A 22,993-nucleotide genomic window follows, 5' to 3' on the forward strand; every position below is an offset into this window, starting at 1 on the left:
GGGTCAATGCTCAACCACTGAGCCACGCTGGCCAAAAACATGTTGCTTTCCAAGGATATGCTAACTTACCCCTGGCATATATTCCATAAATATGGAAAGCTTTTTTTCCTGGAGATCCCGCAAACAGCCATAATATTGAACGATTCGTTCATGCAGTAAATTTTTCAACAACTGAATTTCACACTCAAGTGCATTTACTTCCTGAAAGACAGAACTCACTGTTAAATCTTTACAGCATTGTTAGTAAAAGTAAAAAATTAGAATTTCATTGATCATCAAGGTGATTTAATCCTGAAATTTTTATTTCCTAAGGAATAAATATTTTAAAGTCTGTAAATAATAACTGTTATAACAGTCCTTGAAGGTATGCTAAAGCAACACTAAGTCAGAATGTAACTGAGCATTAAAAGAGAAAAATCCACAGAACAATGTAGATAAACATATCTAATAATTGATTTATTTTGCAAATAATTTGTGTTAGGAAAAAATAAACATTCTATCATGTGTTACATTTATTATTAAAAACACTTGTTTTCTGTGTGTAGCGACTGTGCAGTGACTCTTACCTTGCTGGTCTCAGGTCTATCGGGGTCAAACTGAACTTGCTTAACAGCCAACTCTCTTCCTGTATCGACATCATAACAGAGGTAGACCCTGCCAAAGGCTCCCTGGCCAAGCAGTTTGCCCAATCTCCAGTTTATTGGAGCACGAGGTGCTAAAAAAGAACACTTTCTTAAAATGGAATATCTAGATTGCACAAAAATGGGAAAGGACTAAATGAGCATGTTGCATTTAGTAACATTCTTAATTGAATATGCTTGGGTGTGAGGGAAAATCATGGTCATCCAAGTACATAATGATCATCATGTTTTGGGTTTTTTAAACATTTTCTTTATTGATTTTTAGAGAGGGAGGATGGGAGAGAGAGAGAGAAATGTCGACCAGCCACCTCCTGCACACCCCTACCTGGGCATTTGTCTTGACCAGGAATTGAATCAACAACCTTTCAGTGCACAGAACAACACTCAACCAAGTGAGCCACACAGGCCAGTGCATGATCACCATCTTTGAAAAATTGCCTCTTCAGTCAATTTGCTAAGAATTCTAAACCCACACAAGGTTCATAATCCCATAAATCATTTTTTCCAATGCAATGAGATTATTTTCTTTCTTGGTTATGAATGTAATAGTATCTTTCACTCAATCTAAGATGCCACTGCTTATAAGATAGACTATTTATGATCTTTACTGTAGCAATATTTATAGTCAGTTTTCCATCTGCCTATGATATAGAAAGCTGGAAAAAGCACCACTCTAATTCTAACAAAAGAAAATCTTGAAAACAGCCAGAGGGGAGGAGGAGATCCAAGATGGCAGCGTAGGTAAACACCTAAACTGCTGCCTCGCACAACAATTTCAAAACTACAACTAAAAGACAAAACGTTTATCACCCAGAACCACGGGAAAGCTGGCTGAGTGGAAGTTCTACAACTAGAAGGAAAGAGCAAACAGCATTGAGGGGTGCACAAGCACTGAAAAGCTGAGGTACGAAGACGTGCGAATCGGGCTGGCGATGGGCATCTGGGAGCGCTGCTGTTTTCAACCCGAAGGGAGATAAGCTCCCGATTACTCCGAACTCCAGTTTCTGGGGAGACGCGGGGGACCCAAACTCCTACAGGGAGAAGCTGGACTGTCTGCCGTGGGGTCGGAAAGTGAGGGAGGCTTGCTTGCAGGGCTGCACGCAGGAACAATTGTTTATTGTGCTGGGGCGCGCGGGGTACATGGTCGGAGATGCAGAGCCGGCTTACTGGCAGCCATTGCTGTTTGCCACGCCCTAGCCTAGTCACGCCCTGAGACCCCGCCCTGCACAATCTACGAACCCACCCAAGCTCCAAGCAGCGGCTTTAGCATATGAATGGCCTGCCCTATTGCAGCTTAACCTAGCAAACTTGCAGCCCGGGCCAGACAGCTCCAAAACCTCCAAACCCCAAGCAAAGAAGAGAAAACTGTAGTTCTTGCTGTAGCTCCTAATGGGTGGCCTCAGACAGTAGCTGACCTGCACCCCATTGGAGATCCAGAAGCCAGTGTACCTAGTGGTCAGTGTGAGATACCAGATTTCAACTCCTCACATCCATAAGTGACACATTCAAGAGGCAGACTCAGTGAGCACCAAAGCCCCACTGAAACAAGTCCTGCACCATAAGCGTGTATCCAGTGCAGCAGTTCTTCCATTATAGACACAGCGGGTCCTCACAGCCAATTGGCCTGGAGGTCAATTCCTCCCAGTGTACCAACAGCAATCAAGGCTTAACTACACCAAGACTTTGCACTCAGCCCACAAAGGGGTGTACCAAAGGCGTCCACCTCAGGTGATTGGGGAGGCTGAGCTACTGGCCCCTATAGGTCACCTACCACACAAAGCCACTCCATCAACACAGGGAAGCAGCAAAATGCGGAGACAAAGAAACATGTCACGAATGAGAGAAATGGAGGAAAGCAAACTACTGGACGACATAGAGTTCAGAACCACATTTATAAGGTTACTCAAGAATCTTCTAAAAACCGCTAAGGAACTTAGTGAGACCTTCAAGGACCTTAATGAGAATGCCAAAAAAATGGAAAAGGACCAGTCAGAAATTAAGCATACACTGTGTGAAATAAAGAATATACAGAAACTCAACTGTAGATCAACGTACCCCAAGAATCAAACCAAAGATCTGAAATATGAGGAAACAAAAAACACCCAACCAGAAAAACAAAAAGAAAAAAGAATCCAAAAATATGAAGATAGTGTAAGGAGCCTCTGGGACAACTTTAAGCATACCAACATCCGAATTTTTGGGGTGCCAGAAGAAGAGAGAGAGCAAAATATTGAAAACCTATTAGAAGAAATAATGACAGAAAACTTTCCCTACCTGGTGAAAGAAATAGACTTACAAGTTCAGGACGCACACAGAACCCCATACAAGAGGAATCCAAAGAGGACCACACCAAGACACATCATAATTAAAATGCCAAGGGCAAAAGACAAAGAGAGAATCTTGAAAGCAGCAAGAGAAAAGCGGTTAGTTACCTACAAGGGAGCACCCATAGGACTGTCAGCTGATTTCTCGGCAGAAACTATGCAGGCCAGAAGGGAGTGGCAAGAAATATTCAAAGTGATGAACAGCAAGAACCTACAACCAAGATTACTCTACCCAGCAAAGCTATCATTCAGAGTTGAAGGTCAGATAAAGAGCTTCACAGACAAGAAAAAGCTAAAGGAGTTCATCACTACCAAACCAGGATTACATGAAATGCTGAAGGGTATTCTTTAAGAAGAGGAAGAAGAAGAAAAAGGTAAAGATAAAAATTATGAACAACAAAATGACATCAAATACATACCTACCAACAAGTGAATCTAAAAATCAAGTGAATAAGAAATCTGAAGAACAGAATGGACTGGTGAATATAATAGAATCAGGGACATAGAAAGGGAGTGGACTGACAATTCTCAGGGGGAAGGGGGTGTGAGGGGTGCGGGAAGAGATTGGACAAAAATCTTACACCTATGGATGAAGACAGTGGCAGGGGGTAAGGGCATGGGGTGGGGTGGGGAATCAGGTGGAGTGGAGCTATGGGGGAAAAAAAACAGGAACACTTGTAATAATCTGAACAATAAAGATTTATTTTAAAAAAAAGAAAGCCAAAAAACTATGGAGAAATATCTTTAAAGTGCTGAAAGGAAAAAAACAAAACTGCCCAGAATTCTACACCCAGAAAATAAAATCTTTCAAAAAGGAAGGAGAAACAAAGACCTTTTTCCAAAAAGCAAAACCTGAAAGAACTTATTACCAGCAGACTTGTATTAGAAGAAAGGTTAAAGTAACTATTCAAGCAGAAGAAATTTAATACCTGACAGAATCTTGGATCTACATAAAGATCTACAGCAATAAACTGAAGGTATATATAAAAGGCTTTTTTTTTTCCTCTTATTTTTTTAATCCTTTAAAAGACAGCTGTCTAAGGCAAGTGTAGTGTGAGGGCATAGATGTAAAAGTAAAATATGATGATGCTAGCACAAAAGGGAGGAATTCAGAGAATGCAAATATTGCTGCAATCTTTGAGCGTGCATCTTTGTATGCACCGATTACATGATAAAGTTCAAATACTTCATAATCTGACCTGAGTTACCATTCTAGTCCTATTTCTACTCTTCCAAGTAAGATATCCTCCCCTTCAGCCAAAAATAAACTATTCCCCACCTTCAGAATATGCCATGGCCTCTGCACATGTCACCTCCTTACTGGTGAATTCTTACTCACATGTAAGATCTAGACTGAATGTTACACTCTAATTACTGCTCCAGATACCATTCTCTCTGTTAGACTGTATCTTAGAGGGTGTATTTGAAACCTCAGTGCAGGAACTCAACACAGAAATGTGAAATGAATGAACCGATGACTAATTGATGACACTTCTCCCAATGAAAGAGGACAGAATCATCTAAAGTAATTCAGCAGCAACAGCATGCTTATACCTGCCATTCCAATCAGCTTTAGAAATACAACTTTGTTGAGAAGTTGGTTTCACTCTTGAGGACTGGCTTGATATTTGTTCCTTTTAATACTATACAATTCTGCACAGGTTCTATTATACATTTCACGATGCCAAAGGCTCTTACTTACAGCGGCTAGGTGGGCTGATGTCCATTACAGTCAAAGTAGGATTATCTATGTCACTTCCCCTTCTTCTTATTCGACTATCATCATACTCTGGGGTAAAGATACTGCTTCCGCTACTAGTGCTTAAGGAGTGGTCAGTAGGACTGAAACTCACAGGAGACCGGAAGCTGGTCCCCTGGGTCCTTCTAGCTCTTGGAAAAGTTTTACGACCTACAAAACAAAAATATAATCACCTTAAAACTTTTATTAATATGTTGCAATTGAATGTTTTTAAAATTTGTAATGTAAGGAACAGAAATTTGTCCCATGACTAGGCTAAGAAACTGAAACAGCAATGATTATTTAATTATATGTTTTAAACCTAAAATCAGTATTTTTTAAAGAGTTCAAGGAAAAATCCTTGTTAACAATAAATCATAAAGTCAATAACAAAAATACAAGGAAAAAAGGTGAAAGCAGAAATGAAAAGTAGGAAAAAAACAAACAGGATCTGAATACAAATTCAAATAATCTCTTATGTTAACACATAGATACACACACTCATAAAAATCATAGACCTCTCAGTTTGGGATAAAAAGTAGAAAAAATATAATTTAGTCTCATTTCTAATCACGATTTAAAATATTTAAAAAATTGGAAAGTTAAAGGTAGCAATATTTTTTTCCCTTAAAAGGGCCATGCAAGTATAAATTTTATGAAGGAGTAACTTTCTGAATAATATTTTTAATTACTCCTTTCCTTCTAAGGGAAAGATAAATACTATGAGGTAAGGTGGCATAAAGCTAAGATGTTATTATAATTTTAGTTATGATCCAATTAAAAAAATTTTAGGCAGGAAACTAAATGATTGAGAAACAAGTTTATTTATTTCTAATAGTATTACTTAAATATGAAATTTTTATTTTTATTATTTTTGAGAATTTTCACAAACTGTTCTTGTGGTCTGAATGCCAGAAACTTACCATCATTATAGTCTTGATGGTGATATGAAACATGATACCTCCTTGGGTAGGTTCCTCCTTTTCCAAATTTCTCAAAGATAGGGTTGTCATAGTCTATTAAGACACATAAGAAACTTACGTTATTGAAAAAGCCAAATACTTCTTTCAAATAATGAAAAACATATTTACATGTTTTATTTGATTTTTAAAACAATTCCCTTCATCCTTCCCACTAAACCATTACTTAACAGCATAAACATTAAACACTTGGAATGTGGATAATCTAACCTGAAAATTCCTGATGATTATCTGGGTAGCTCTGTGCCCTAGGCATTCGTGATTTTGAATAGCTGTCTCTAAAAGTAGAAAATGTCACATTAAATTAAGAGAATGTAAATAAAACATTAAAAAAACTGTATGCAATATCAATATCTGTACCTATGTGTGGAGACCATATATACATATGAAGGAGCTCATTCTGAAACGTTAACATAACTCAAAAAAGAGGAACTTCTCCTTAAACTCTTGTTTGGTACATGCAGACACGAAGCGTGGCTTTAAAGATGAACCCACGGAGTTCAGTGGTCAGATGATGTGCTTAGGAATCACGTGCTCGGGAATACCTGTGTTTTATCCTAGCTGTCACTTCACTAGCTGTTGTAACCTTGAAAGCACCTTTCTGAGACTGTTTCCACATCTATAAAAAAGGAGGCAATTTCTAACTCATCAAGTATATATATTTTACATTACTATTTCCCTGAATTTCTTAAATATTTTAAATGACTGTCTTGATGTAGATGCAGGCAAAGACAAAGGCTTCATGTACAGAGGTAACAGAAAATTAAATGTCTATTCCCTTATAATATTAGTTATATTTTTACAATTTGCTTTCACAAATCAATCCCAGAGGAGATTAAACAGATAAAGATTTTAATAAAGACACTGACTCTGTATGTCCTAATTGAGACCAGGAGAAGAGGGAGCACTTGTAACAAAAAATTCACTTGATCCGCCTTATATTCTTGAACAGCTATTTCACAAAACAATAGTATTTCAATTTTAAATCACAACCAACATACTGGGCCACAACTATCAAGACTGCTAAGTTATTTATAATTTGGTGCCAGAACAATCATAATTCTGAACAGGTGAAACAACTCACAAAAATCTCCAAAACAATAAAAAATCTGATAGCAGTTTTGCCAACACAGTTTTAAAAGTAAACATACATAAGTTCTAAGTTTGCATTTAACTTCAAAACACTATTTTGGCAAGCAGGAATACTCAAAATATTATAATAAGGTGTCAGTTTTAATTAATAATGATACCGAGTCCCATGAGGTTAAGGGATTTGTTTACACTATACAAAAATTAATTTGCCATAAGTATGTATAAATAGTATCAATTATATTCCTCTGAATGTAGCACAAAAGCATTGATTACTCAACATGCTGTATGTGTATATGTATATGTATATGTATGCATATTTACCCACATATGTTAAAAAACAAAAAATACAATCAACATTACCCATCCAAAGGACTATCAAGTGATGGACAACTTCCTGAGCCAGAATTTTCAGGGCTGCTTAAAAATAATGGGTCCAGCATCTAGAAAAATACAGAGTTCCACCATTTGATGTGATGTAACCAGAAGTTACTGTTTTTTAAGAAATAGCTTTATTGAGATAGAAGTCATGTAACATAAAATTCACTCATTTCAAGTGTACGATTTAATGGTTTTTAGCAAGTATACGGAGAGTTGTGCGACCTCATGACAATCTCAGAACATGGTCAGTACCTAAAAAACAAACCCCAGACCCAACAGCAGTCACCCTCAGAGCTACTCATTTTTAAATGCTTAAAATGGACATGTTCCTTACAGGCAGGCTACAAATTCAAAATATCCTGAGAGAAAAAGGTTGTTTCTCTATGGACTAAATAATGAAAAGCTAAAAGATTTCACATAATTTTTCTTACTGTAAACTGAACAAAGGCTCCACCCAAATGAGACTAAAGACGCGACGGCTACATGATTAGAAAATGAAAACTGCAATAGAAACAGCCAATACAACATTAAGGGAACTGAAGGAACTCCGTGGAAATATTCCAATACTGTAAAACTTTCCATAACGTTTTTTCTATTTTGTTCATTAGATTCCACAAAAATATGGAGCGCCCCATGAGTTTGGTGTCATCTTCGAGCAGGGGACATGCTCATCTTCTCTGTATGGGTCACTTATTAGTACATACTGCCGGAGTGAGCACTTAGTAAATTTTCTTACATGTGCCTTTTTAAACAATATATTTTTACTAGAGGCCCGGTGCACGAAATTTGTGCACGGGGGTGTGTGTTCCTCAGTCCAGCCTGCACCCTCTCCAATCTGGGACCCTTCAAGGGATGTCCGACTGCCCACCAGGATCGGGCTTAAACGGGCAGTCGGACATCCCTCTCACAATCCAGGACTGCTGGCTCCCAACTGCTCGCCTGCCTGCCTTCCTGATTGCCCCTAACCCAGCCGTGGGCAAACTACGGCCCGCGGATCTGGCTGTTCTATCCCGTTCTCTTGCTCTCCACTCCGCTCCTTTACTTTGAATTTATATTAGTTCACACAAACACTCCATGCATGCTTTTGTTCCGGCCCTTCGGTCCAGTTTAAGAACCCATTGTGGCCCTCGAGTCAAAAAGTTTGCCCACCCCTGCCCTAACCGCTTCTGCCTGCCAGCCTGATCACCCCCTAACCACTCCCCTGCCAGCCTGAGTGATACCTAACTGCTCCCCTGCCAGCCTGGTTTCCCCTAACTGCCCTCCCTTGCAGGCCTGCTCACCCCTAACTGCCCTCCCCTGCAGGCCTGGTCACCCCCAACTGCTCTCCCCTGCAGGCCTGGGTCCCACACAACTGCCCTCCCCTGCAGGCCTGGTCACCCCCACTGCTCTCCCCTGCAGGCCTGGTCACCCCTAACTGCCCTCCCCTGCAGGCCTGGTCCCCCCAACTGCCCTCCCCTGCAGGCCTGGTCACCCCTAATTGCCCTCCCCTGCAGGCCTGGTCCCCCCTAACTGCTCTCCCCTGCAGGCCTGGGTCCCTTCCAACTGCCTTTCCCTGCAGGCCTGGTCGCCCCCAACTTCCCTCCTCTGTGGGCTTGGTCACCCCTAACTGCCCTCCCCTACAGGCCTGGTCACCCCTAACTGCCCTCCCCTGCAGGCCTGGTCCCCCCCCCACTGCTCTCCCCTGCAGGCCTGGTCACCCCTAACTGCCCTCCCCTGCAGGCCTGGTCCCCCCCAACTGCCCTCCCCTGCAGGCCTGGTCACCCCTAATTGCCCTCCCCTGCAGGCCTGGGTCCCTTCCAACTGCCTTTCCCTGCAGGCCTGGTCGCCCCCAACTTCCCTCCTCTGTGGGCTTGGTCACCCCTAACTGCCCTCCCCTGCAGGCCTGGTCACCCCTTACTGCCCTCCCCTGCAGGCCTGGTCACCCCTAACTGCCCTCCCCTACAGGCCTGGTCACCCCTAACTGCCCTCCCCTGCTGGCCATCTTGTGGCGGCCATCTTGTATCCACATGGGAGCAGCCATCTTGTGTGTTGAAGTGATGGTCAATCTGCATATTACTCTTTTATTAGATAGGATAGAGACCTGGTACACAGCTGGGGGCCAGCTGGTTTGCCCTGAAGGGTGTCCCGGATCAGGGTGGGGGTTCCCTTGGGGCGTGGGGGGGCCTGGGCAAGGGGCCTGTGGTGGTTTGCAGGCCGGTCACGCCCCCTGGCAACCCAGGTGGAGGCCCTGGTATCTGGGGTTTATTTATCTTCGACAATTGAAACTTTGTAGCCTGGAGCAGAGCCAAGCCTTCTGCTTGCTCATGGCGGCAGCCATTTTTTGGGGGATTTATGTATCTTCTATAATTGAAACTTTGTAGCCTTAAGCGGAGGCCTGGGCTGGCGAGGGTGTGTGGAAAGCTTGGCTTCCTCCATCGCCAGGGGCAACCCTAGCCTCCTGCTCTTTCCAGCTCCGTGGCTGCCGCCATTTCTGTTTGGGTTTATGTATCTTCTATCATTGAAACTTTGTAGCCTTGAGTGGAGGCCTAGGCTGGCAAGGGCAGGGCAGGCGGAAAGCTTGGCTTCCCCCTTTGCTGGGGAAACCCAAGCCTCCCTCCTGCTCTCTGTGGCCGTAGCCATCTTGGTTGGGTTTATTTGCATATTCACGCCTGATTGGCTGGTGGGCGTGGCTGGTGGGCATGGCTGGTGGGTGTAGCGGAGTGATGGGTAATTTGCATATTACTCTTTTATTAGATATGATTGATTTCAGATAAGAAGGGAAGGGAGAAAAACATCGATGATGAGAGAGAATCAGCGATTGGCTGCCTCCTACACACCCCTTTCCAGGGATCGAGACAGAAACCCAGGCATGTACCCTGACCAGGAATCAAACTAACTTCCTGGTTCATAGGTTGATGCTCAACTGAGCTACAGCAGCCCGGCAGCATTTAGAAACATTTAAAAATGTTTTAGAAAGTTGATAAACCTCACCTTTGCAAAGTTAAATGTTTGTCGTTTTGACTATATGTTTCAAATGTTAATTTAAAAATCTGAATATTCACCCCAGCATTACAAATACATGCAGTCATTTATTTATGGATGGGCAATATAAAATAATCCACCTTATCCTAACTTCCTTTATGCACGAATGCACACAGGCACACATAAATTAGTGTAGGAAATTAGGCATTTTCCTACACTTTTTACTATTTTGTTCACTTAAGGAAGATATGGGATTGAAGAAGAGGTGTAATACACACACACACACACACACACACACACACACACACACACACACTGACCTAGGCACATCCCTTTAATAAAATGAAAAAACCACACCCAACTCCTGCTTACTTGGTCCATGCTCTCTGGAATGAACTCCCCTTCACTGTGGATGCTGGTGAAGGACCCGTTCCTGGCGACCTGATGTAATTCATCGGGAATGTATCCTGGGGGAGGGGAGCTTTGATCTCTACTAGTGGAACCTCAAAGAAGAAAATTATATGATTTTATAAAGATCAGCATGGAATCAATGTTTGTTTTAATTAAATATACACAGAACTTCTGCACTATATTACCAATAATGTTAGCAACTGAAATCCAGTTTTTATTAAAGCTTATCAAAACATTCATGTCTGTAAAACTTCAAACATTTTTATACCTTTCTAACTCCCACCTACTGTAATTATTGCCTCACTGTAACATTCATTCACACTTAGGTGGTGCCTTCTTCTGGCTGCTGACAACACACTGGGGGCTGATAATACAAGGAAGCTCTCCAGATGAGTGCCATGCTCTGAACTCCCAGAGGCCACTGTGCCCTGGTGCTCCCTGTGTCATGCACGGAAGGCATCCTGATGTAGTGGAGAGAACATGGCTTCAGAGTCAGACCTAGTTTAAATCCCAGTTCTAGCTATTTGTCAGCTCTATGTCTTTGGGAAAGTGACCCAATCCCCAGAAACCTGTTCCTCACCAGTAAACATGGGACTAAATCCCTTCTCTGCAAGAGTACTGTGAGTATAAAATTATTCATAATGAGCATATGCTGTGCACATCTGGCTCCACGATTTTCCTTCCATTCCCTTTCTTTAATCTTCTTTAAAAAAATATTTTATTGATTTTTTACAGAGAGGAAGGGAGAGGGATAGAGAGTTAGAAATATCGATGAGAGAGAAACATCAATTAGCTGCCTCCTGCACACTCCCTACTGGGGATGTGCCCGCAACCAAGGTACATGCCCTTGACCGGAATCGAACCTGGGACCCTTGAGTCCGCAGGCTGACGCTCTATCCACTGAGCCAAACCGGTTAGGGTCCTCTCTTTAATCTTTAGAAACCTAAAGTGAGATGACTTCTTAACCATTTAGCTTGTATTAGAGTGCTTTCAATTTGGAGACCTGAATTTTATTATTGGGTACCTAAAATTAGGCTGTTGTTTTTGTGGCAAGCCATGTTCCTGAAATGTACATTTCTCCATAATTTAGAAAATTGGAGAATCTAATATAGTTCATCTAATTCATCACTTAATTTCTTATTAGAAAATAATCCACTTTATTTTTACCTGGATGTACAGAAATAATGTCATGTTTATTAACACAGTTTATCTCTGCTCCTAATTTTTTTAACTTAAACTTTAAAAAACATATGGGGAAGTTATATGAGCATTAAAAGCTCTGGTCAGCCCTAACCGGTTTGGCTCAGTGGATAGAGCGTCAGCCTGCGGACTGAAGGGTCCCAGGTTCGATTCCAGTCAAGGGCATGTACCTTGGTTGGGGGCACATCCCCAGTAGGGGGTGTGCAGGAGGCAGCTGATCGATGTTTCTCTCTCATCGATGTTTCTAACTCTCTATCTCTCTCCCTTCCTCTCTGTGAAAAAAATCAATAAAATATATCTTTAAAAAAAATAAATAAAAGCTCTGGTCAGATTTAAAACAAAAGAGGTTTAACCTTATGTAAAGGGGTCATTATGAGTATATGCCAGTATTTGTTAGTGATGAGACCCGGGAAAAGAGTATGAAATGATTACCAAGAGATGTGCACAAAAGAGATCATTTTCCACACTGGACTCTAAAGTGAGTAGGGATTCGACTCTAAGTCAGAGGCTGACTTAGGCTTTGTGACAACTATGATCACATTGCCCCTGATGTTTTCCATATACCCTTGATTACAGAAGAAGACCAATATACTCATTACTAAAACAAGACAGGGAAGGAAAAAAGACTATAAAAGTGTCTTCATCTCCTTACTTAATAACCCATTTTTCTTAACTTTTGTTAGTAATGGGTGTGCCAATGCACTCGTCGTCAAGACCTCCACACCAGTATAGAATCCCATCCCAAAGGTAGTTTTCCTCTAGCTAGCTTTTATGAAAATAATTAAAGGGGATAATGGTTAGTAAATAAGGAAAGAAGATAATGATCATATCTATCAAAGCCATTCCGAGTTTAAAGAAGTATCAAATAGAAGACCAGTAATTTTTTAATTTGCAATTTACAATTTCTTATCTAGCAGTGAAATCAAACAAGAATGTTTATAACAAGAACAAGAGTGAGCCATTCAGTATAATTGTAATTAAAAATGAATTTAAAATGTCAATTTAACTAATACATTTAGCTTGTTCTGTCTAATGCGACTAAAATAAATTGGCAATGTTTGTCCTGGCTGGAACAGCTCAGGTGGTTGGAACTTCGTCCTGTGCACCAAAAGATGGCAGGTTCAATCCTGGTCAGGGCACAGGCCCAGGCTCTGGGTTCGATCCCCGGTCAGGGCGCTTACAGGAGGCAACCGATCAATGCTTCTCTCACATCAATATTTCTCTCTCTCCCCCTAAAAATCAATTAAAAAATAATTATAAATAAAAATAAATTGGGAATATTTTACTTTAAAATGATAGGTACTAAAATGTGACAAGGGAAGAAAGAAAGAAATGTGTAATTACTAGTAGCCATGCTTCCTAGTTTGAAAAGCAAAATGTACTTTAAAGGTGCTCTCTCAATTTATTGCTATAATAATCCCATAATTTAAAGTGGACAAAGTTACAGATCTCAATCAGAGAGATAGAACTGAAATTCAGGTATCCCTAATGTTCTTTCAACAGACTTTTAAATTTTATAAAAATATAGCCAAATGAAGACAAACAATTTTTATTTTACTTACATATTTTCTTTGTTGCTCACATTTTCAGCATTTCTAAACAGTAGAATTTATGTAAGGACCAAATTCAGAAGGACTGCTAATTTAATCTTTTCTTTCGTTATTAACAAATCTCTTCTGTTACTAGTCTTAGATTCCCAATCACATCTCTTATTTTGTCATACTCTCCTGTTTCCTCCCTATTCATCTGTTTGCCTCCTCTTCTACTTCTTCCCTTTAAACCCTTCACTCAAATATGTTTTCATGCAATCTTTAATGACCATAATCACTGCCCAATCTGCTAAACTACACCGTGGTTTCTGAGCAATGTAATGCTCCTGCAATATAAAAACGTGGCTTATCAGTGTTCCATACAAAGAGAAGACTGGGGAGCTCCGAGCACCTCTGCCCAACCCATGCCCCTCTAACAGGCCTCCTGTAAAACACGGGATACAGCATCCATTTCTCTTTGCACCATAGCTTAATTGTAACAGTATATCATTACTGAGAAATAAAAACTGAATACTAATCCTATATAACAAAGAGCTAATATGCTAATTAGACAGAACAGCAGAATGACCCTCCAGACAAAGCCGGGGCTGTGAGGGGCTGGGAAGGCCGGCTGAGGTTGCGAGGGCCAAGCCCCTTGCACAAATTTCATGCATTGGGCCTCTAGTAAAGTAATAATGAAGCATAATCTGGAAACTCTTTATTTTGATAACATTCTTTTTAAAAAATATATTTCTTTATTGATTTCAGAGAGGAAGGGAGAAGGAGAGAGAGATAGAAATATCAATGATGAGAGAGAATCATTGATTGGCTGCCTCCTGCACGCCCCCCACTGGGGATTGAGCCTGCAACCCAGGCATGTGCCCTTGGCTGGAATTGAACCTGGGACCCTTTAGTCCGCAGGCTGACGCTCTATCCACTGAGCCGAGCTGGCTAGGGCTTGATAACGTTCTTGACATTAACTAAAACTCAGAGAAAGGCTTATGAACATAGTCCATCCATTAATTTTATTTTTTAATCCTCACACAAGGTCATGCTTTTAGAGAAGGAAGGAAGGGAGGGAGGGAGGTAGAGAGAGAGGGAAGAAGAGAGGAAGGGAGGGAGGGAGGGAAGGAGGAAGAGGAAGAGGGGAAGAGGAAGAGGAAGAGGAAGAGGAAGAGGAAGAGAAAGAGAAAGAGAAAGAGAAAGAGAAAGAGAAAGAGAAAGAGAAAGAGAAAGAGAAAGAGAAAGAGAAAGAGAAAGAGAAAGAGAAAGAGAAAGAGGAAGAGAAAGAGAAAGAGGGAAGGGAAAGAGAGAGAGAGGAGAAAGATCAATGCGAAAGAGAAACATTGATCAGCTGCCTCCGCATGCTGCCAGACTGGAGATCAAACCCGAAACCCAGGAATGTGCCCTCATGGGGAATTGAATGGCAATCTTTCGGTGCAGGGACAATCCTCAACCAAGCAAGCCCCTCTGGACGGGCCATCTATTAATTTTAATATATTAAAATACTTCTTTTAATTTTTTTCCCTCCAGTTCATTTGTGTAGTTAAAATTTCTATGAGTAATTTGAATTTGTTCAACATTAAAATACCCTGGGGGTATATAAAGAAAGAGAATGTGTTAAAGGTAGATTGCTAATCCTGTAATACTTGACATAATTTTAAAAGAAATATCAGATACTAGAACATAGTTAACTTAGATAAATTATAGACAGTTAGAGCCTGCTATTTATCAGGGTTATGTTTAGGATATATAAAAGGTTAGAGAAAAAACTGAGAAATCACTCATTTCACGATTCAGATACTAGCTCTCTTACCTATTACAGAAAGTCGTTTTTTCCTCTCTGCTTCAAATACTGTGTTATCCAAATCATCTAGTGATGGCGATGGTTCTAAATTAGTAGCCTACAGAGGAAAAAGGATGATTAATGTGATTCTTCCCCTTTAAGGTTTTAAATAAAATCCTCTCCCCTACTATAAACATCCTAGATATTCTATATTGTTTATGGGTGTTATCAAATCTACTCTTTAAAATTTTAACATTAATTCTTCCCAAGTTCTCAGTTTCTGCTAGTTTCATATGTACAATATATTACACTTGTAATATTGGCTATAGAGTTTTGAGGAATAAGGATATTAAATGATAGCAGTTACAATGTGTAAATTTTCATTTAATCATATTGAAAATACATTAATAATTATAGACTGTAACTATGTTTCATATATTAATTTTCACAGGCACAAACCCTATAATCCTTACTGAAAAACAATCCCGATTCATACCTGTGTACTTCCATTTACTACAAGTAGTATCTTTAGGCTCTTCATATGAACACTGCGATCCAGCAGCTCCACAGCTTTGTCCAAGTCGTCTTGAGTAGTTAATGGGATCACCAACTACACAAAAAAGGAACGTCAGGAATCAGGCAGCCATCAGGTCCTTCCAGGACCATCTCATTCCTATGGGATTATAACTTAAAGCCCTCAGAATACCTGCCTCTTTGATTTGTCAATATAATGGAATTCCGAAAGAATATATGTATCCAGACTGCTTTGCTCTTCCGATCCTACCACCACTAAAATCACAGAATAAATATAAATACCTTTTTGCTTTAATGAATCATTAAATTATTCCAGAAACACATTTAAAATTAATTATCTAGGATATTTCCATAATATTGCTAAATTTAAGTTATAGTACCTTCACTCCAAAACAGCATTAAAGAGTACACACAAAACTATCCTATCCTATATAAAACCCTAATATGCAAATCAACCGAACAGTGGAGCAACTGGCCGCTATGACATGCACTGCCCCCCAAGAGGGAAGTGAGTGGTGGTGGCGATCGAGGGGCGGGGCTGGCCAGTGAGCGCCCTGCCGGTTGCCTCCCACAGAGGAAGGGGACTGGTGGCAGTGATCGGGGAGTGGGGCCAGCCAGCGGGGGGCCCCCCTGATCGCCCTGCCCGCAGGTCGCCTCACAGATTGGCCCCGATTGCTGGCCAGGCCTAGGGACCCCACCCTATATATTGGGAACAGTCTCTTAGATTTAAAAATTAAAACCTGGCAAAGCTACTCTAACACTGAAAAAACAGGATGATGCAGCGGTGACATGCATGGACTCTGGCTTGCACATTTTGTGGTCAGCCCTGATTCTGACACTTATAACTGTGTGACAAAGCCAATTAATTAACTTCTCTCTTCTTCAGTTTTTCCACCCATAAGATGGGGGAAATGGTACCACTGCCTCAGAAGGATCATGTTATGTACTACTTTTTATAATCAGGGCAAAAAAATGTAGCTGCCCATACAACAGCAAGATGCCTTTTTATCTGTATGAAAAGTATGGTTGCTCTAACCGGTTTGGCTCAGTGGACAGAGTGTTGGCCTGCGGACTAAAGGGTCCCAAATTCGATTCCAGTCAAGGGCATGTACCTTGGTTGTGGGCACATCCCCAGTAGGGGGTGTGGAGGAGGCAGCTGATCAATGTTTCTCTCTCATTGATGTTTCTAACTCTCTATCCCTCTCCCTTCCTCTCTGTAAAAAAAGTCAATAAAATATATTAAAAAAATAAAAAGTATGGTCACTGGTGCATGCAGTATCCCGGATTGCGAGAGGGATGTCCAACTGCCAGTTTAGGCCCAACATCCCCCAAGGGATCCTGGATTGCGAGAGGATGCAGGCCGGGCTGAGGGACACCCCCTCCTCTGTGCACGAATTTCATGCACCAGGCCTCTAGTCTACACTAATAAAAGAGAAACATGCAAATTGACCATCCGTCCACTATGCCCACCAGCCAACCAGGAGCGAGTATACAAATTAACCCAACAAAGTTCGCGGTGGCCATGGAGCTGGAGCGAGCAGGAGGCTTGGGTTGCCCCCGGCGATGGAGGAAGCCAAGCTTCCTGCCCACCCTGGCCGTTGCTCAAGGAGTGGCTGGGGGCCTGGCCTCCGCTCAAGGAGGGGCTGGAGAGAAAAAAAAAAGGAGGGGCTGGGAGCCTGGGTCACTGGGGGACATGGCCAGCCTGTAAACAACCCTCAGCCCCTTACCCAGGCTGGCCACGCCCCCACAGAGAAAGAGTCCTCGCTGGGGGGGCATGACCAGCCTGCAAACAGCCATCAGCCCCTCGCCTAGGCCGCCCCATACCCCAAGGAAATCCCCAGCCTGATCCGGAACACCCTTCAGGGCAAACCAGCTGGCCCCTACCCGTGCACCAGGCCTCTATCTATACTAATAAAAGGGTAATATGCTAATTAGACTGGGAGACCTTCCAGGAGAACTTCCGGACGTTCTTCTGGACAAAGCCATGGTGGCGGGGCTGAGGTAGAGGTGGTTAGAGGCCAAGAGGGGAGGCCAGTTGTGGTTGATCAGGCTGGTGCGGGGGGGGGCAGTTGGGGGTGAGCAGATCAGCAGGGGGCGAGCAGGCCGTCAGTGGGGGTCAGCTGGGGATGATCAGGACAGCGGCTGGGGGCAGTTTGGGGTGAGCAGGCCAGCAGGGGGGCAGTTGGGGGCGAGCAGGCCAGTGGGGAGGGAAGGTAGAGGCGAGCAGGCCAGCAGAGGGGGCAGTTGGGGGCGAGGAGGCCAGCAGGCAGAGTGGTCAGGGGCAATCAGGCAGGTGAGCGGTTAGGAGCCAGCAGTCCCAGATTGCGAGAGGGATGTTCAACTGCCAGTTTAGGCCCGTTCCCTGTAAACCGGCAGTAGGACATCAGATTGAAGAGGGTGCAGGCTGGGCTGAGGGAAACCGCTCCCCCGCCCCCCGTGCATGAATTTCATGCACCAGGCCACTAGTCCTATATAATAAAGAGCTAATATGCTAATTAGACCAAACAGCCAAACGACCTTCCAGACAAAGCCAGGCCTGCAAGGGGCTATAAGGGCCAGCCAAGGCTGCGAGGGCTGAGCCCCTTGCATGAATTTCGTGCACTGGGCCTCTAGTATAAAATAAAAAGTACTGTTATGTTTCACTGATGAAACTTTTAGTTGTTTTTTTTAATAGAAACGATGGATTTGCATTCTCACTGGCTGTGCTTATCTACATCCCAACACAAAGAGTAACTGACAGCTGCAATGGAGGGGCTCATCTCCCTAACCCTGGTGACTTGACCACTACACTCTAAACAAATATAAACTAAATAGTAAATCCTGAATGTGGAAATTTGCTTTCAAATCTGGTCTCCTACTGGATCAGACATTATACAAGACAAAAGCACCTGGGGGGTATATGAGAACAAGCATGATACAATTAAACAAAATCAAAATACCTTTTTCTTTTTAAAACACATTGAAAACTTAGCATAAGATGACTCTTTCAATAACCTTCAAAGTATATTCCATTTCATTAAAAGGACAGAATAAAAACTGTGAACATATCCCACACTTAGCATGCTCTAACTAGCACAGTACATAAGCAACTCAAATGTAAAGGCCTAGTTAGTTTGGGGTCCTATCCTATATAATAAAAACCTAATATGCAAATCGACTGAATGGTGACACGACTGGTCACTATGACATGCACTGACCACCAGGGACAGATGCTCAATGCAGGAGCTGCCCCCAACCCACAGGCCCCAGGCCAGCCAAGGAAGGTGCCAGTGGGAGCCTGCCCTCGATCACCCCGCAGAGGGAGGTGACTGGCGGTGGCGGCAAGGGGCGAAGCCGGCCAGCAAGCAGGTCAACGCCGCCCCCTGATCTCCCTGCTGGTTGCCTCTAAGGCAGGTGCCAGCAGGGGCCCCCCGATCACCCCACCAGTCACCCCACAGATCAACCCTGATCGCTGGCCAGGCCTAGGGACCCTACCCATGTACGAATATCATGCACTGGGCCTCCAGTACAGTATAAATTCCTTGAAGACAAGGATGCCACTCCGCCCCCATGCCCCCAAACACACACACTGCCAGTTAACATGGAGCACACAGAAGAGAGCAAACACTTGCTAAATGTTGTTTAATAAGTATCATAGAGTGAAAGCTTCATCTGCACCCAAACCCACTAGCTGATATGGTGTGCATTCATTCTCTACAAATTTATGAAAAAAATTCCTTGTTTTAAGAAAGGCTGCCAGAAACCAAGATGGCGGCGGGTAAACACCTGAACTACTGCCTCGCACAACAATTTCAAAACTAAAACTAAAAGACAAAACACACATCATCCAGAACCACAGGAAGGCTGACTGAGTGGAAATTCTACAACTAGAAGGAAAGAGAAAAGCACACTGAGACTCACAGGAGCTGTGGAAGGCAGAGGTACGGAGACGCGCACATGGAAAGGGCTGGCAACTAAGTACACGGCTGGCTTTCTCAATCGGGAGGGAGACAAAAGCTCCTGACTGCTCTGAACTCCAGTTCCGGGTGAGACTCTGGGGACCCAGACTCACATGGGGAGAAACAGGACTGTCTGGCAGCGGGCAAAACTCAAGGGCGGCTTACTCTCAGAGGTGCCTGCAGCAATTACCGCGGGACACCGAGACCCAAGGGCCTCTTAGGGCAGGGCTGACGGGAAGTCATTGTGGTTTGCTCTGCCCTGAGACTCCGCCCCATCCAAGCTGAGCAGAGGCTTTTGCATATGAATGGCCTGGTCCTTTGAATTCTAAACTTACCTAACAAACTGCAGCTGAGTCAGTGAGACACAGAACATCCAAAATAAGACCCAAGGCCGCACAGCAGCTTGCACTGCTTCACAGCTGGGCCTCACCTGGGCCCCTCCAAAACCCAAACAAAGAAGAGGAATCTGCAGGTCTCTCTGTAGCTCCTGCTGGGTGGCCTCAGGCAGAGGCTAAATTAGCACCTCCTTGGAGATCCAAGAGCCAGTGTACCCAGGAATCAGAGTGGGACCATCCAGATTACAACTCCTCAGATCCATAAGGGACACACTCAGGGGGCAGACTCAGTGAGCACGAAAGCCCCACTGAAGAAAGTCTTGTCTCATAAGGGTGCCTCCAGCACAGAAGTTCTCCCATCGTAGACACAGCTGATCCTCACAGCCAATTGGCCAGGAGGCCAATTCCTCCCAGTGATACCAACAACAATCAAGGCTTAACTACAACAACACTGTGCACACAGCCCACAAAGGGGTGCACCAAGAGTGTTCACCTCAGGTAACTGGGGAGGCTGAGCCACCGGGCCCTATAGGACACCTAGCACACAAAGCCGCTCTATCAACACAGGGAAGCAGCCAAAATGCAGAGACAAAGAAACAGGTCACAAATGAAAGAAATAGAGGAAAGCAAACGACTGGATATAGAGTTCAAAACCACGGTTATAAGGTTTTTCAAGAATTTTCTAGAAAAGGCCGATAAATTTAGTAGCAAGAAATATTCAACGTGATGAATAGCAAGAACCTACAACCAAGATTACTCTACCCAGCAAAGCTATCATTCAGAATTGAAGGTCAGATAAAGAGCTTCACAGATAAGAAAAAACTAAATGAGTTCATCACCACCAAACCAGTATTATATGAAATGCTGAAAGGTATTCTTTAAGAAGAGGAAGAAGAAGAAAAAGGTAAAGATAAAAATTATGAACAACAAATACAACAAGCGAATCTAAAAATCAAGTGAATAAAAAATCTGATGAACAGAATAAACTGGTGAATATAATAGAATCAGGGGCATAGAAAGGGAGTGGACTGACAGTTCTCGGGGGGAAAGGGGTGTGGGGTGTGGGGGAAGAGACTGGACAAAAATCGTACACCTATGGATGAGGACAGTGGCGGGGGGGGGGGGCGGTAAGGGCAGAGGGTGGGGTGGGAACCAGGTGGAGGGGAGCTATGGGGGAAAAAGAGGAACAATTGTAATAATCTGAACAATAAAGATTTATTAAAAATAAGAAATAAAAAAACAAAAACCAAAAAAACAAAACAAAACAAATGAACAAAAAAAAAACCCACAAAAAAAAAAGAAAGGCTGCCGGACACAAATACACAGGTCCTGATGTGCAGGAACGTAACTCTGTTTATATCAATTAGCTTGTGGTAAAATTGGTTACATTATAAGTTATTTTGCTTAAAGTCACAGAACCTGTCCATGCTATTAAGTGAGGACTCACCGGACTAATAAGAAAGAATTCACCCGGCCAGTGTGGCTAAGTGGTTGAGCATCGACCTATGAACCAGGAAGTTATGGTTCCATTCCCAGTCAGGGCTCATACCTGGCTTGCAGGTTCGATTCCCAGTGGGGGACTGTGCAGGAGGCAGCCAATCAATGATTCTCTCTCATCACTGATGTTTCTATCTCTCTCTCTCCCTCTCCCTTCCTCTCTGAAATCAATAAAAATATTTAAAAGAAAAGAATTCCATCATATAATCTGTTTCTGTTTACTTACTCAGTTCTTGAAATTATATTCCCAATTTCTTTGTGTAGCTAATTTTATACATTACAACTTATTAACTAGCCAGACCCTTTGTTTCTCTATGAGAATTTTTTTCTAATAAAAAAAATTAACTGCTTGGTATTATGGAACAAGCCTAATCTCCTTAAATTATTTTCATTATCTATAAGTTATGAACCATATTGGTACATCTTGTTCCTATCTTTAATATTCTTTTTTATTATATTTTAAGCACTAGAAAACATTTTAATGAAATGATGAAGATTGTTTTGCCAATTTTTCATTTGAGGGGAAAACCTGAATATTTACTTTTACTATACATTTAATTATAACTGGAATTATTTACTTCTCCACGATATTGTTGCTTTGAGGGAAAACACTGGTTTAAATTACAGTACCAAAATATTAAGGAGAGTGATTTTGCTCTTCTTCCGTTTGCAAACGTGAGATGTGGACATTCTGGAGCGGGTGCCTGGTGCAGAGCCTGGACTGCTGCCTATAGTTCTGATGGGTTCCTTGTATGTTCTAAGGCCACCCATTACAAATTTTACAAGTCCCTGCTTGTCTAAATTATATTAAATAAATCACCCAATATTTTCCTGCTTCATAAATTCAATTTAGGCTCATTTATGAAATCTATTTCCTTCTTGCTTATTATTAATAAACCAGTTGTGTGTTAATATTAAGCCCTTCTGGAAAGGAAACTAAAAATTGAGTTAAAAAACCCACTAAACAGAAACTAAATTTGAAAGAAGTAAATTATTTTCCTGACTTTACATAGTGAAACATGCAAACAGTCCATAAAAAAACGTTTTCCAAATGGAAATGACCTTAAAAATCCACTTACTTTCTTTTTTCCCCCTCTTTTAATCCACACCTAAGGATATATTTTTATTGAATTTCAGAGAGAGAGGAAGTGGGGGAGAAATCTTGATGTGAGAGAGAAACATTGATCGGTTGCTTCCTGTATGTGTCCTGATCAGGGATCAAACCGGCAATCGAACCCCCAACCTTTTGGTGTACAGGATAGGACGACACTCCAACCAACTGAGCCCAACCAGCCAGGGCAGAATATCCACTTACTTTATTTCAATGCACACCCCACATTTACCCCCCATGGCAAAGCACACAGACAGAGTCACCTGACACATTTGACATAAACAGGAGCCCAACTAACAAATCCAATCATTGGCTTAAAGTTACTGGTGGTTTCGATTCTGGCAAGCTAGAAGTTTATAAAGTAACTAGTAGCCCTGTGCACAAATACGTGCGCCAGCAGCTCGCTGCTGCCCTCCAATAGCTCTCTGCCCACTGCCCCACCCTCCTATAGCTCCCCCCACCCCCCTTCATAGCTTGCTGCCCTGCAGCTCTCCGCTGCCCACTTGTAGCTCACTGCCCCACCCTCCTGCTGATCCGG

General features: G+C 42.5%; 1 protein-coding gene across 5 annotated transcripts in view; it reads right to left on the reverse strand.

The window, feature by feature from the left end:
• MAP3K2 (mitogen-activated protein kinase kinase kinase 2) overlaps positions 1 to 22,993 on the reverse strand; it is a 112,442-nt gene that overhangs the window by 16,916 nt on the left and 72,533 nt on the right. For all 5 annotated transcript variants that reach the window (XM_080670481.1, XM_080670478.1, XM_080670482.1 and 2 more), the window contains 9 exons: positions 15,537 to 15,650; positions 15,071 to 15,158; positions 10,487 to 10,617; positions 7,136 to 7,215; positions 5,894 to 5,961; positions 5,627 to 5,719; positions 4,668 to 4,874; positions 567 to 715; positions 70 to 201 (listed from right to left, as the gene is read on the reverse strand). In XM_080670481.1, the coding sequence (XP_080526607.1) occupies positions 70 to 201; positions 567 to 715; positions 4,668 to 4,874; positions 5,627 to 5,719; positions 5,894 to 5,961; positions 7,136 to 7,215; positions 10,487 to 10,617; positions 15,071 to 15,158; positions 15,537 to 15,650 (1,062 nt within the window). The remainder of the gene's footprint in view (positions 1 to 69; positions 202 to 566; positions 716 to 4,667; positions 4,875 to 5,626; positions 5,720 to 5,893; positions 5,962 to 7,135; positions 7,216 to 10,486; positions 10,618 to 15,070; positions 15,159 to 15,536; positions 15,651 to 22,993) is intronic.

This window comes from Plecotus auritus (genome assembly GCF_963455305.1).
Source record: "Plecotus auritus genome assembly, chromosome: 5".
Lineage (NCBI taxonomy): Eukaryota > Metazoa > Chordata > Mammalia > Chiroptera > Vespertilionidae > Plecotus > Plecotus auritus.